Genomic DNA, 15427 nt, shown 5'->3' with positions numbered 1-15427 from the left:
TAATTTATGATAAGGTACTGTATGTTGGAAACAACTAAAATTGTACTAAAATATACTTTTACTTTCTATACTATAAAACAATTATATATGTTCCTGAAGTTAAATTGTCATTTTAGTATTTAGTATTTTATTTTTAAACAGACTAGAAAATGTCAGAGAGCACCTATTTACTGCAAATGATTCAAAAGCTTTATTGCGTTAAATATATCAGTTATTGCAGGTATATCCTAGCCCAGGAGCATGGTTAAATCATTAAATGTCAATATCATAAATTATCGTCCCTAATGCAGTGGATTCCTGCGAGCACTGAAACTCAAGAGCTTTATTTGGCATAGATGCAAATTTTCTCTGTAGCTATATCTCTCGCAAAGGTTGGATGACTACTGGGATCAGATACGAGCACACTGCAACCTCACACCTTTCTGCAGGGTCTCGTTTGCGAGCTTGCGTCATCGCGTTAATTAGTGATGTGTTTTTTCGCGAACGAGTTGGCTCTAAGAGCCGATTCTTTGTTGTGAACGAGAAGACCCGACTCCCATCCAGGTGAGTCGAATCTTCAGCTGGCAGGACTTTATTTTTATGAGAGCACCATTCAATCACATGCGAGACAGAACAGGATCATACCATTATGTGAAAGAAAGAAGGGGTGATATTTCTGATATCAGGTGACATTTCTGAATGCCAACCTGCACTAAAGACTTAAGTGTCATGATGTTAAGACTTTGGCCTTATGTATTTGATTTGTTTGCTATGGTTCTGTGTTCTGCTGTTTATTAAAAGTTTGATTAAAATGTACCAACACACAAACCATTCATGATGGCTAACTCAGGATAAAATAGAAGACTCAGAGCGATATTGAATGAAGAGCCATTTGGGAGCCATTAGAGCCGGCTCTTCTGAGGGAGCTGAGCCAAAAGAGCTGAATCTTTGAAAAGTACGAGACTAGCATTAATGTTTAGAAAATATAGTAATGTGCAGAATCATCTGCTCAATATAAAACATGTGGATTCCTCAGAGGAGCAGCAGCCTCAGAGAAAATGAAGGATAACACATTTGTCTTTAAGTGAAAATAATATTTATTTGCAGCGGGATGTGGCAAGTGAATATGCGACTTATGCTACAATAATAAAAAAACAACAACAACAAACAAGCAAATTATAATTTAAACACTACAACGTGCTACGCTGTACATATGAACGCGTCTGTGTATACAAAAATAGACATATCAAAACGATTTTACACAAATGGGTAATATGTACATACCACAAAATACATGAGATGACACGAGACTATATTGAGTTTTAACCTACTGCTCTCCATTGCGTTTAATAATGAAAATTCAAGCAAATCAGCTGCAATCACATTTGTCCCGTTTGAACAAGTCACATTTAGCCTGACGCGTTCGGCGTTAATACAGAACACAGAAAGACAACTATAAGTCCGGAAAACTCTTATCCGACTGGGGAACAATGGGAGGTGTCATAATGCCTCTTGACGCTCAACCTCCAGCTGTTTCACAGTTGCAGTGCAGAAAACTACAAGGGGAATGAGAATCTCCAAGAAAAAAAAAATTTAACCATCAAAGAAACAAAGCACGCATCCCTGAATGAGTATGGGCTATAAAAGAATCATTTAATTATAAGATTTTTGTTTTAGAAACAAGGGATTTCAGAATGTATCGGGTTTGCATTGGGTACATTTAAATTTGTATATTATCAGAAAAACTTTATGCGTGTAAACATTTTTGGATAAGCTGTTGAACCAGATTAGCCTGAAAACCAGATAAACTACCCGGTCTGGAACTGTACCAGTGAGAACTGATTAAGCTCCAGCACAAATCTGCCGGCCCGTCAAATAATTTGGGCGGGCTTTATGAACGTTTTCAAAAGTAAAGTAGTCATATATGTGATCTAAGCACTGTGTTTACAACAAAATGACTCGATTGGTTGTAGGACTATCCACTTATGTGCTGATTTATTTTAATTTCTTCCAAATTAATCATTTGAAACACTCCCCGGAATGAAGTCCAAATAACATGGGCTAGGCTAGGCTAGGCTAGGCTAGGCTATGCTAGGACTAGACTGCATTAGATTACGTGTTCCTAATAAAGTGCTCCTAAAGTGAAAGTTGACTGCGCGTCCCGATCAAAACATGGTGGCACATTCTCCTATACAGCGACACATTCCAAAAGAAACACGAGCAGCAAAGTTCAAGTCATTCACAGGAACAAGTTACATACACTACAGTAAACCAAACAAAAATAACAAGCAGATTTAATATACTCCTTCGGACTAATACCACTACTGATTTGGCATTGTATTTATTCACATCAAATACTAATATCAAGCATTATTAAGAACTATATTTTCTAGAGTGAGGGAGGACCCTGCTCTCGTCACTAAATAAGATAATAAGAAGATGCTTTATCCAGTACCTCTGTCTCTTAGGATCAGAAAGTTTATTCTTGTTTTGTGATCCGGATGTGAACGAATAAGGAAGAAGGAGGAATACTGGTTCCGTCTTTGGACAAAAGGTGAATGTGACGATAACCTGAGAACAGGAAACAAAAGGGATTAGGAGGCAGCAGGACGTCTTCAGTTACTTGTACGTAAGAGAACTGGGATCAGGACACTTGTGGAGGGAATGGTCACAATTACAGATGGGTGACAAAACAGGCTAAAGAAACTAGTCTGTGAAAAGTAAAAAGCTAGCACGGAAAAAGGATGAACTCCTTCGCCTGTACATTTTTGCAGTGGAAAGTTGGTCTCGAACCACTCAGTCGGGAACTGATTATGCTCCTTGCAAAGATCTGCCGGGACAATTTAAGCAATGATGGACATAAGACCAACAGCGGCATAGCTATAGATGTCATCCAAGCACCGTTGGGTTTAATTTGTTTGAATTTCACAAAGCGTTTGTTTAGTGTTTGTCTTTTTGGACAGGTTGTGTCCTCAAATTAAAGGATTATCTTAAAGGATTATCTTATGTCTATTTTCTATAGCTAATACCACCTATAAATGCTGTACTCTACCGTCTTATGGAGTAAGACCTGACAAAATAAGTCATAGACAGATGATATTTATAGAAGAAGCACTACCTTGCTGCATGCAGCTGAGAGGGAGCGTGTACTGCCCCACAAAGTCGTTCTTAGACGTCTTGTCATAGTCTTCCACCACAAAGCGCACCAAGGCCAGCTCAGGAGTGTGGATGGTGAAGCGCAGAGTGTCATACCATATGGGGTTGAACCCTGTGAAAAGGACATACTCTTCACTGCTAGCACTCAGACAAAAGTATTTCTGTGGCGTATGAGCCCAGAGCCTGCCCTGTACCATTGTTCTCAATGTATCTGGTCTCCTGCTTGGCCTGGTCCATAGGAACTCCATGGAGCTCCACTCTGACCAGAGGATCCACAATCGAATCCTCTTTGATGTTGACTTTGGGCAGCTGCTGACCACTGATGACCTTTATCACACAACACACACATTTATTCCGTGTTGTACGTGACAACTGTATAAAACCTTTTTAAAATTCTTGGCGCTCTGTACCTGTATGGTGAGGATGACAGGTTGGTAGCCATCCAGGTTTTGAGGCGTCTCGGGGTCAAAGCTTTTCTCCACCTCTCTCATGAAGCTGGGCTTCAGGACGAAGCCGCAGCATCCGTTCTGACTGAAAAGTCCGTCGTTCAAGTCCATCCCCTCTCCCGCTGTCTGGAAGTTCAATGCAACTGAGAGGAAGAGAAAAGTTTTACTTTACGGTAATTTGACAAGATTCTGGTTTAAAACTTGGTGTGCTGAGGCACTTTGCAAGAATGGAATTATTATTAAAGCTGCACTGGGAAACTTCCGTAGGGATCTTTTATAGATAATAGACAAATCAGTTTGGTGAAATAGTCTTGTTATGTTTTTCCCATCAGTCTTTAAGTCACTGTGGCTCTGTTTACCTGAACCCTACCCTAACTTTATTAAATAAAGCTGACTGATTTCAATACTCCCCCGAAATGATCAATAAATAACTTGTGTGCTGTTCGTGGTTCTGAAACAGCAATAGAGATCCATCATGCATTTTAATGCCAGTTGTGAACACGGGCGCTAAAAGCTCGCCACTTATGATTAGATTTCCCAGAACAGATGACAATGCAAGGTCTGAACAGGGCTTGTGATGGCACAATGAAGTTGACCTTTGACCTTTTGGATATAAAATGCAAATAAGCACTTTAAAACAAACATTATAAAAGTTGGAAAGCAGCCGATTTTCCACTCATTAAGAAGAATTTCACCTAGCCTGAAAAGCTGGTCCAATATAATGTATTCATAATAGGGCTGTGACGTTCATGGACGAACCGAATCAATTGATGACTCCTTAAAAACGAACAACAGGAACGGGATCGGAGTTGCGAACCTTTTTTTTTTTTTATTTGCAGTTGCACTCCGAAGTTCCTGTTTTTATGAATATCGAAACGAACCATTCTTTTGAACGGCTCCTTGAAAGGAAGGGATTCACAAAATCTGGCTCCCTTCAAAGAGCCACAAATCCCATCTCTAATTCCAAATGCTAAAACCACATATTGTTCATCCTTAAGAGGGAAATATATCAACGACCCCAGCACTGTAGCCAGTCTGGCGGAGTCACAACTGTCATTCATTCATTTGCAATGTATGAAGTCTCTATAGTGTCAGTTTGAGTTGAGCAGAAGATGTCATCACGCAAAAATTAAACCCAGTGCAGCATTAATAGTGAAAGAAAGAATAATAATGGCAGTGTTGCAAATGATCTGAGAGTTATCTAAGATCCCTGTTTGAAATCGAGTCAAATCTATTGTTCAGTTGCAATCACCGATTTGGCACCCAGTGTTCCACATTTCCTGAGGATTAAAATTGGAGGAGTCAGTTCGGAAGCCGGTGGGATAAACCCTGGTCAGCTGTCGCGAGTTGTGGTACACAAACTCGGCCCCTGGAATGGAAATAATACATCAGAAGGATGGTTAAAGTCGACAAACAAGTCGTAACTGAAGCCCCTGGCACATGTTAAATTTTAACTAAACTTCTGGTGTAGACACAGCCAAAAATCTCAAACATCTACAGAGAATGTTGAAAACCTGTGTTTGTTAGTGATGTGTAATAGTGTAACAGGACTCACCAGCCTCTCTCAGGTGTTTGCGGGCTTTAGACTCAGTGAAAGATGTCACCTCATAGAACTTGGAGTGCATGCGGGAGTGCTTGAAGCTGTTAAAGTGCACACTTTTGCAGTAAACAACGCAGTCTGATAGCTCCTTGGACAGACGCTGCTTTGACCTCTGTGAAAATATATGAAAAGGAGACAAAGGATAAAAGAGGGATGGCGCTGATAGATGCCTGGGTTTGTAAGTGATAAACAACTTTTGCTGTGACAGTGCAAGGCGCCGTGGATCAGTGAGTAGAGTCAGTCATCTAAGAAGCTTCATCGATTCTGCTGATTGGCAGGAAGACCACACACTGAAACCTTTCAGGAGCATGAAGTCACATGAGGCCCATTGACTTCAGCCCATGTCCGAACTCGGCATTATCACCAGCTGACTGGCGCTCCAGTCCCGAACACGTGATAAGGTAAACCCCTTGGGGCGAAAAGGAGTCCTGTCATGGGTGGAAGCGCCAGGCACATCGAAACCTTGAGATAACCCCCTTTTGAATTGTGTAAGCGATACTCAGCCACGGTGCCAAGTGAAAGCAGGTGCGCTGCCATCACTGCACAGATCAAAAGCACCGGGAAACATCCAAAGTACCTCTACGTGCACGCCTGCCGGCTTCCACATGAAAGCTGATCAGGCCGATCCACCCTAACCTCCCCAGCACCCATCCACCAGACATCTCCCCAGACATTTAAACCATCAGCAGGGGCACCTCAGAGCTCGTATCGCTGCCAAACCAGACGCTGGGCTCACCTGTTATGGCCGTGTTGACAGGATTCCCAGGGTGGCATTTCATGCCTCTCATCAATAAACATGACTCAAAGTGCCAACGGTTTCCTTTAGACGGTTAGTTTCCTGTACTAGACCCAGAAGCACTATCAACACTCTCTAAAGCCACAAACTCTGAGGGCATATAAATCCAGTACAAAGCATATGTACAATATGCTTGTCAGTCACCAACATAAAACATAGTAGCATGAATATTTCTATGTTTCAAACTGATTCAGAACTCCTTCCTATGTACGTGGTGTATATTTACTTCTATTTCTGTTATATTTGTACATATTTGAATATATATTTTATTTTGTTTTAACCAGACTGGCAGAAAAGACACAGCGCCGACTAGCTTGCGCCGGTGTAGGCTACGTACAGTACGTAGGTTACGGCGTCTATATCCCGCAGAGGTATAGACTGCACTTTAGTCATTAGGTCTAAGTCTGAGTTGTCAATTCACATGTAGTTTTTAGAGGATAAGTTAACAGCAACTCCCAAGGTGCATTTCAGCAAGATAGGGGGGAAAAAAACTCAACACTTTCTTAATTTGCAACACCGGACATGACCACCACATGGTCTATATAGCTGGTCACGTAATGCCAGTGGACCATCTCCATAAGCAGAGATTAAAAAATGGAATCAGACTCGTTAGGTCATAAATGGATATAAAATTTACTTTTTTTTATTGCTTTTTTGAAAAATTGGTTCTGGTATAAAATAAATCTGCAGGAGAAGTTTCTCATTTTCCGTATCAAATGAACGCACTATCTTCCATTTTTCTACTGTTTGGGATTGTAAAGCAAGTAAAAAATATAACGCTTAAAGATTATTAGCTATAAAACAACTGTGGGACCACAATGAATAATCTCTATTATGATCATAAAAGCGAGAACTGTGCACAAGGACTCAATTAAGTTAACTTTACGTCTTGAAAGCTAGGGCAGAGGACATTGGTGTCACGAGCGGTAGCCCAAGGTTGAAGCTCCATTCCGTCTTTCTGTCTCTCTGTCTTCCTTGCCGAGCACTATCTCTCACGGTGCTATCACTTGTGTAAACAGATCACCTTATCTGTCTGCTCCCTGCCTTTCAATCCTCTCTATTTTTCATGAGGGATGACAGCAGTTTATGCAATCCTTCTCTACCGGACGAAAAGGCGAGCAAGGTGTCTGGGCGTCTTTGACTGGCGTACCAAAAAAACCTCTCACCCAAGACGAAAAGACAAAATTTGTGGTTGTGCTACAAGTAACAAGACAGTGCCAATGGTTCACAGCTGTTTTCTCCAACACTTATGACCCATTCTTAATAAAACCTTCTAAGTATTCTTCCTGATCCGTTTCTTATCCTATTTTGCATTTCTCATGCATCCCTGTTTTCAGTTGCTTTTGTTTCCTTCAGCCTTTTCTCAATAAATCAGCTTGGTTTGCATTTTGGATAGCTGTCTTGGTTTTGCCCCTTTGCCCTGCATCCCATGAAGAAGTTTAAAATTGTATTGTATTGTTTAGTCTCTAATGTTTCAGACAAATGGAATAAAACTAATTTTAATCTCATACTACTGAAATGTGGTGAAAACCATGTATTCCAGTTTATATTTGATTGAAGAAGCACTGAATTTCATTCTCCAAAAAAGGCCGTAGCACCTTTTTTTCCAAAAATGTGCCGCCCTTTGACTTGCATGACTCGTTTTAGGTCTTCATCTGCAATATGTGATGACTGTGTGACCTTAGTCCTGCTCACTGCCAGTTGTGTGTGCGTGGACCATTACAGTGTGTATTGTTCCATTCTCCGGCAGCAACAAAGAGGTTGTCTCAGAAGAGTGTTCAGTTCAGTTTATAGCAACCCCAATAGCAACAGCTATTAGAGGGCATAGCCTAATAGAGCATTGCTTGGGTAGATTACATAGTGTGGGCCCCACTGGCTCCACCAGCCAACGTCAGCTAAAGATCAGGACTCAAGGGCCCATGTGAGTCACAGGGTGGGAATCTTCAGGACAACATCTCTCGAGGGCTATGCCTTTGCTCACGGAACATTCGCTAACACAACCAACATTTGTGTTCTCTGTAACTGTTTAACACTGGAAATCCAGGGTTCAAAGCAGTCTGAAGCCTGAGCTTTGAGTTCAGAAATGGGTTTTCTGGTCTGTTGGGCACTAATACAATAACATCTAATTATTTGAGTAAGTAATTATTAATAGTATCTTCACAAATCACTTCTTCAGAACATGAAAAATGTGCGGCAAGTTCTTCCATGTCCATCATTGATGCAAAAAAAGTACAAGACGATATAACTGTAGCTAGGATAGCTTAAAAATGAGCCTGAATAAAATAAGCACAATGTCTTTTTGTTTAAATGCTCACAAATTCCACAGGTTTATGTCTGGGCAAGTACCTTTGCAAATTTAAAACCTCAAAAAACCATGCCCAATCTGTACCTTCATTTGTTGTGAACTTATCCATGGAACTGCGACACACTTCAAAATTCTTCTGCATATTAATGCTGGTAAATTTTGTTAAACCCCATTGTCTTCCACTGATGATGGCGTAAAAGTTCTCTTTACAAATGCAATAAATAACCTGGACTGAAAAGTGAAAGGACCTTCTCAGGTAAGGACTAACAGCTGTTCACTATATTCAGTTGTTAACATGACATGTTTAATCAAAAGGAGAGCCTTTATTTTGGGTTACCTTAATCTATTAAGTGATTCATTCACACAACCAAATCCACTTCCTGATTTGCTTCCTGATTGTATTGAATCATCAGCCTAAAAAAATCCCTGAAATGGACGTCCCCGGTCTATATCAGGCTGGATTATTGAGCCGTGCATAATGGGGCTGAGGCCAAAAAGTTACAAATCTGTGCATTAAAAACAATCAGACTCACCTTAACCCTGCGGCGAACACTCTCGCGGTGTAGGTTGTCCTCATCTATTTCAGCCGCTTCATCTTCATCGCTGACCTCCCCCGTTAGAGACTCTTCTGCAATCCCGTTGACACTCTCCTCTAAACCGCCGATTTTCTTCGCCTTCAGAAGAATCTTCCCCTTAAGATCCTGACAGAGAGGTCCAATGAAATTCCAGTCACCCGTAACAAACAGTTTAATTTCCAAATAAGACAGTAATTGGGAGTTACTAAAATGGTCAAACACAATGTGCCATTGAATAATTCAAAGGGATGTAGACATGGACCACAAGGCCCATGGGTGTATGGCCATTGTACCCTCTGGGTCAGTGCTCTGACAGAATCAGGACCATTGCCTAAAAAGCCTCACACCAAAGCCCATTTGTTAGATGGTCTGAAGATTCCCATATCCCGCATTCTTATCCAAAAAACAAGCGGAAACAAGGGCAACTGGACTTGTAGGGTTTCTAGAAGATGTTTCACCACCAGCGTCTTCAGTTCTACAAGACTGGTGGGGAGTTGGAAGACATCTGAACATCAAAACCCCACAGTCACAGAATGGATGAAGGGTGAAACATCTTCAAGAAACCATCCAGTTCCTCCAGTTTTAGCCTGTTTTTTGGATATACCATAACCGGAATTACTGAGAACCTCAGAGACGGTCTTGCTCTGGCAGTTCGTTGATAATGGGACAGAATGTACATAGTTATCTGTAGAAGCTCATGGGCAATGATCAAAAACAATGAACATAAAGTGGTTCAGCACCGCACGAATTTGCCATGAAGTCCTTTGCATAGATGTTTGATAACTTGAAAGTCGTTTGTGTAGCGCATTGGCACAGATGCGGTACAAAGAATCAAGCCAAATGAAAAGGAGATAATGATAAATATCTCAAGCAAATTGAGACAGTATGTTGTGGCATTTCGAACATGTGATCCATGTATGGGACTTCAAACCTTTGAACCTCCGGTTCTTGGACAACACACTCTACCTACTCATCCAAAACAAAAACCTCTGGAGTTGGAGTTAAACATTTTTTTTTGCTGCAAACCCAGCTAGTACCAAGCAGAGTGAGGTAAGAATAGGATAACTGACTGCACCGCTAACCTCAGGAGACGGCAGCTGGAGGGGAGCATTGCCATCCAGTGTGGTTTTCAGCAGCTTGTCACCGAGGATGAGGTTGAGGTGTTGGGCCATGACTCCCTGCTGCTCAATGCTGCAGTGGTTCTCGATGGACAAGATGACTGGATATTCCGATACCTGGGCGGGGAGAGGAGGAGGAGGTAGTGAGGGAGTTTGTAATTTGACACTGAAGAGCATCATCATAAAGGGAAAACTAATACGCGTGCTGCCATACACCTGCGGGTCACGGCTGACTGGCTGAAAGACCAGTGGATGCATGAACAAGTGCTCTGTATTCAGTTGCAGACACACATCATACACAGCTGACATACTTGTGAACCTGAAAGCTGTTTATTTTGGCATGAGGCTAGAATTCTAAGGCAGATCTCTCTCCAGCTCCATATCCTTGCCCAGTTGCACTCCCACTTATTAATAGACAATGTGATGCCGAATGACTGGTTGATACAGCTTTACAGAACAAGGACAGCAGAAACAATTGTGATGTTAGCATCAGGGGATTATAAAGCCTGCTTGGCCTTCTTGAAAAGCCACATTCAGATCATTGTAATAGTCTTTTCCAACAGGTTGGGACTAAATCAGCACAGGTGATGCTACCTTAAAGGCGTAGTTGCCCACCGCAGTGACCACATCCTTGAAGAGTATTTTGGAGGTGAAAGTGTGTCCGTGATAAACGATGGGCTCTCCATTTGCGCCATCCCAGCAGTCTACTTCTACACACCGGCAACCGCGACTCAGAGCCCTGAAAACAAAAGGGCAATTCATTCATTATTTTTTTTACTCAGGGGGTTCTATGAGTATAGAACATACACTGAGCCTGAGTAAATCTCCTCTGTTAATGGCGTCATTAGACGGATGTTTGCAATGACCAATTTGATGAAACACAATTAATCGCTTAGAAAGAGTATTATGTCAGGACTCGCACTTTATTTTATTAGTGAGGGTTGGAAAAGCAGTGCAGTGGTGGAAGATTAATTCTGGGCAACGTCACTTTAAAACTCATTAGGCACAGTGGAACATGTCAGAGAACACATTTTCCTCAGAGACAAACCCTGAAATCTGTTAAATCTTTCGGAAGTGGATTTGAAGAGAACCATCTTCTAAATGATTCATTGTTAACTGGTATTTCTTGGATGTGTTGGCAAGCTGTAAGCCAAGCTATGCCCAGTTTTAATGGTTATGTGGTATCAGAGATAACACAGTCACTTTAAAAGGTAAGTAAGTGTCCAGGTCCATGTGCTAAGGTTTGGCTCAAGAAAGCTTTGAGCCTTTTCCTTTGCAGTTTTGTGAGAAGTTTGGAGAACTGTTGAATGGAAGAAGAGAGCAAAGAGTGAAAAAGTCAAAAAGTTGTGTTTGACCATTTGATTGTACATAACCCTAGTCTTCCACAGTATAAATTGCTCTTCAAAATGGGCATGTCAACAGTGACTATAGCTGTGACGTTCGCGAACGAACCGCATCTATTGAACGGCTCTTTAAAACGAACGATAGGAACCGAGTCACAGTCGCTCTTGGTGTTGGTGACAGAGATGGTATAGTGGGGAGCATAGCAGTGGATCCGTGTTCGAGTCCCTGTTAGTGCGAAGGTGTTTACCAAGTTTACTACGTGAAAAATAAAGCATCTGTCTATCTAGAATATAGATGTCCCACCAAGAATATATGTATTGGTGGGAGGTCGAAGTTTGAATGATTCTGATCCAAATCTTACCCTATCACAGTGCTTATTGTTGTCCGAGTACGTGAAGGACCCCTACCTGATGTATCCCTCCACACTACTATGCCCACGGAGCTGGTCCTCCATCAGGTAGGTGTTGTGGGAGGAGGAGATGAAGTAATGGCACAGCGGTTGGCTCATGTCCTGAAAGACACCCCTCCGCTGTGGGTTGAAGATGGAGCCCTCAGCTGAGCCCAGGTATATCAAGAAGCCGTCAAATGTCATTGCATTCAGCAGTTTGGCTGCAAATTCATAAAGATGGGGTCAGAGTCTTCTCAAACAGTGCTTTCATTTATGGTACACTGACCATTGCTAAGAGGCAGTAAAAAAGGACTTAATCTTAATTTTCCTACGGCATTAGGATCCCACAAGATACAGTGCATTCTTTGGTGTACCTGTGTCTGAGGGCTCATAGCGCTCAATGAGCTGCTTGGCATGCTCTTGGGTATCATCCACCTCCAGCTGCTCCTCTCTCAGGAAGTCCTCCAGGTCGCTCTGGGATAGCTTTTGGCCGTCAGCCGAGTACTCCTGAAAAACCCTCAGTACATCCTCTCGCTGGGTCAACATTTTGTAGAACAGCACAAACTCTTCATCCTCCAAGGTACCCGACTGGGACTTATCAGCCATCTGCATCAAAATGCAAGAAGTCTTACAGGGGTTGTCAAGAGAATGGTCACAGACACCAAACTATACAAAAGGCTCTCACTGTGAAAAGACGATGAGCGTGGTGCTCGTTCATGTCCACATTCATCATCTTCAGCAGGTCCCGCACTTCTTTGAAGTTCATCCTGCCATCATTGTCCTTGTCTGCTTTCTTGAACCAATCACCAATCCATCTGGGTACAACATTTAAGGAAAGTGTCCCATTCGACGGCTTGGTAAGAGAGATACTTGATGTACTGATACAATGAGTACTGGGCACTGCATACTTCTCAATAGAAAATCTCTGTCTGAATTGCTCTGCAACCTTTACACCCTTCTTGATGGACTTTAAAATGCCTTGAGTAGAGTAGAGTTAGGTTGGACTGTTAAAGAAACGTTAAACTCTTTCACACCATTGTTGGCATACATATATTAAACTCTGAGTAAAGGATACTGGTCAAGTTTCTCCCTTTCTCCCATGTTTTCAAGGTTCTCAATCAACTTCCTAATGCCCTTGATCCAGGATTGTGCCTCCTCGGCCGACTCGGCCACCAGGTCCAGGTTGCCCCTGCGACCTCGGAAGACCAGCGTAAAGCATCGGTCAGCTGGGAACTCATCTGCAATGCTGAGCAGTATCTCGCTCTGGTGGCCTTCTCGTATTGCCTCGACATCGCTCACAGAAACTGAGCAAAAAGGACAGAGGTGTTATATTTTAGAAATGTAAACAAAGCACAGTTTAGAATTATGCACATCTCTCTATCCTGTGTTGGCATGGCAGCAAAGTGCAGTCAAAACACAAAACACTTCCACATAGCTAAAAGTTGTGTTCTTACATGTGGAGTGAGCGTTCCCAGCCTTCTTGGATTTGTACCAGATGGTCATGCAGTCATCCTGCAGCTTGAAGTATCGCTGCTTCTTCCAGGTACGAGACTTGATTTTCCTCATCACCGTTCCCACCAGCATAGACTGGAGGTTATCATCCCCCTGAATGCCTGAAAAGAAGAGAGACCAGAGTGTTGAGGTCCATTTGACACCTTTAAACTTCCATACGCTTATACTTGTGAGTGATGGGGAAACCTGCTGTGGCTTAGTAGATAGAGCAGGTTTGTTGGGTTGTCAACAAACCAGAGGGTTAGAGAGTTCCATCCCTGGTACATGGACCACATGTCAAAGTGTCAATTAACAAGGCACTGAACTGAACTGTGTCATTGTGGCTATAAAGTGCTTTGAGTACTAATATGTAGACAAGTGCAATAGAAAAACACACCATCTACCAAGAACATTTGTATCGTTCACCTTCCACAATAGACTAGAGTACACTGAGGTGTTTGTGGCAATATTCAACATTTAATACTTTAAATTCATTGATTAGTGAAGGATTTATACATACATATTGCATTGCCCTCAGTTTCATATTTTGACAAACCCAACCCCCCCGCAGTAGACAAAAAGGTGGCTTGACTTACGGAGGTCACTCCCTGTGAAAGCCATTTGTTGTCTTCTCACACTGCCATCTAAAGACAACAACAGAAATAGCTGTAATAGCAGAACAGCACTCAAAACAAGATGAAACTTAAGTGCTTAAATATTACAGCGTTGTGGGGGAAAAAAAGGCCATTTTAATTCCGAGTTACCGTGAAATAATGAAACGTACTGTGTATTTGTGCTAAACTAAATGAACCTGTGGAACCCTCTTTCAAAGATTTTTAATTAATTCATGAGATCAAGGAATAATGAAGTCTCCTGGGTCTCTAACAGTCCATCTGTAACACTACAACTGAGTTTTATGACTACTTTGTTGTGGTATTAAGAAAATATCATGCAAACGCCTTACATCTGGCCAATAAAAAAAAATATACTGTACATATACAGTATACAGTATATCTACCTATAGGTAACATGATTATGAGACCAAGGGGTGATGGGTATAGACAACAAAAGACATGCAGAGAAATTGGAGTCATTCTGTGCATCATTTTGTGAGTCTTTGTGGTTTTAGTTTAGTTTAGTTGTCGGTTTTGTTGCTTAATTTTGTAATTTTTTTCTGTTTTTTTTGTTTTGTTTGCTTTTCTTTATGGTCATTTTGCCTCACTTTGTGAACTTTTTTGCTTCCCTTTGTTGTTTTTTGGTTGTTTTTCTTCTCTTTTATGGTCATTTTTTGGTTGTTTTTCTTCTCTTTTATGGTCATTTTTTGGTTGTTTTGTTTAGCTTTGTGATTCTTTATAGTTGTTTTGGCTTCTCTTTGTTATTCTGTTTGGCTTTGTGGTTGTTTTGCTTAACTTTGTGGTACTTTTCTGGTTGTTTTGCTATACTTAGTGGTAATTTTTTGGTTGTTTTGCTTCTCCTTGTGGTTGCTTTTTGGTTGTTTTGCTTCTCTTTGTGTTTTGGGTTGTTTTCCTTCTCCCTGTGGTCATTTCTTTGGTTGTTTTGCTTCACCTTGAAGCCATTTGGTTGGCATTCTATGTCTCAGTGATTGTTTTGTATTTCTTTGGGGCTGTTTTGTGTTTCCATGGTGGTTTTGCATATTTTTGTGCGCTGATGCTCATTTTATAGTTGTCTTCTGGTATGTCTAAACCATGCAAAATTGGTAAATTTTACAACCTGGTATCTCTTTTAGGCCAGTTTCACACTGTTTGATGAACGTGTCAGTAGATTAAAATAATAAACAATTTATTACTCTCCAATCAAATATCAATAGAAAAGCAACATGGCAATTGCCGCCTCATTACTCAGCCTTCCGCCCCACGCTGTCTAGGACGTTATCAGACTGCTCATTAAGCTGATCTGTTTTGCAGCCCCATTGTTGCATTTTGTCCTGTCCTGCACTTTTTGTTCCATCTCCGCGTCGAGCTCTGCAAGCCAACTAATCTTTCCAAATCCCTGCTGCCTTTCATTTGTGACCTGAGTGAACTCAGTCCAGTTCGTGCTCAAAAATCCCTGGCATTTTGTTCTGCTCACAAAGAACCTGAACATCTTAACACGAACAGATACAACCAGCTAACCTTTGTCTTCAGTGTAGCTGTGATGTTTAGCTCTGTCTAGAATATAGACTATAACAAAACAGTTGTTTTAAACTGAGTAGAGGGCAGATAATGCATC

General features: G+C 41.5%; 1 protein-coding gene across 1 annotated transcript; it reads right to left on the bottom strand.

Moving 5' to 3' along the window:
- Window positions 1-815: 815 nt before the first annotated feature.
- On the bottom strand, window positions 816-13819 carry plcd4a (phospholipase C, delta 4a; the record flags this gene model as incomplete). The annotated part of the gene is made up of 15 exons (XM_084574482.1): window positions 816-2550; window positions 3098-3247; window positions 3330-3462; window positions 3546-3724; window positions 4834-4950; window positions 5137-5293; window positions 8816-8983; window positions 9940-10092; window positions 10570-10714; window positions 11727-11928; window positions 12082-12313; window positions 12393-12522; window positions 12783-13011; window positions 13162-13320; window positions 13795-13819. The coding sequence occupies 15 exons, from the start codon at window positions 13817-13819 to the stop codon at window positions 2459-2461; spliced, it is 2271 nt and encodes a 756-aa protein (XP_084430608.1). The 3' UTR covers window positions 816-2458.
- Between the last annotated feature and the right edge of the window lie 1608 nt (window positions 13820-15427).

Source organism: Chelon labrosus (genome assembly GCF_963514085.1).
Source record: "Chelon labrosus genome assembly, chromosome: 24".
Classification (NCBI taxonomy): domain Eukaryota; kingdom Metazoa; phylum Chordata; class Actinopteri; order Mugiliformes; family Mugilidae; genus Chelon; species Chelon labrosus.
The sequence above is the reverse complement of the archived record's forward strand: the minus strand, read 5'-3'. Positions and strand labels throughout refer to the sequence as shown.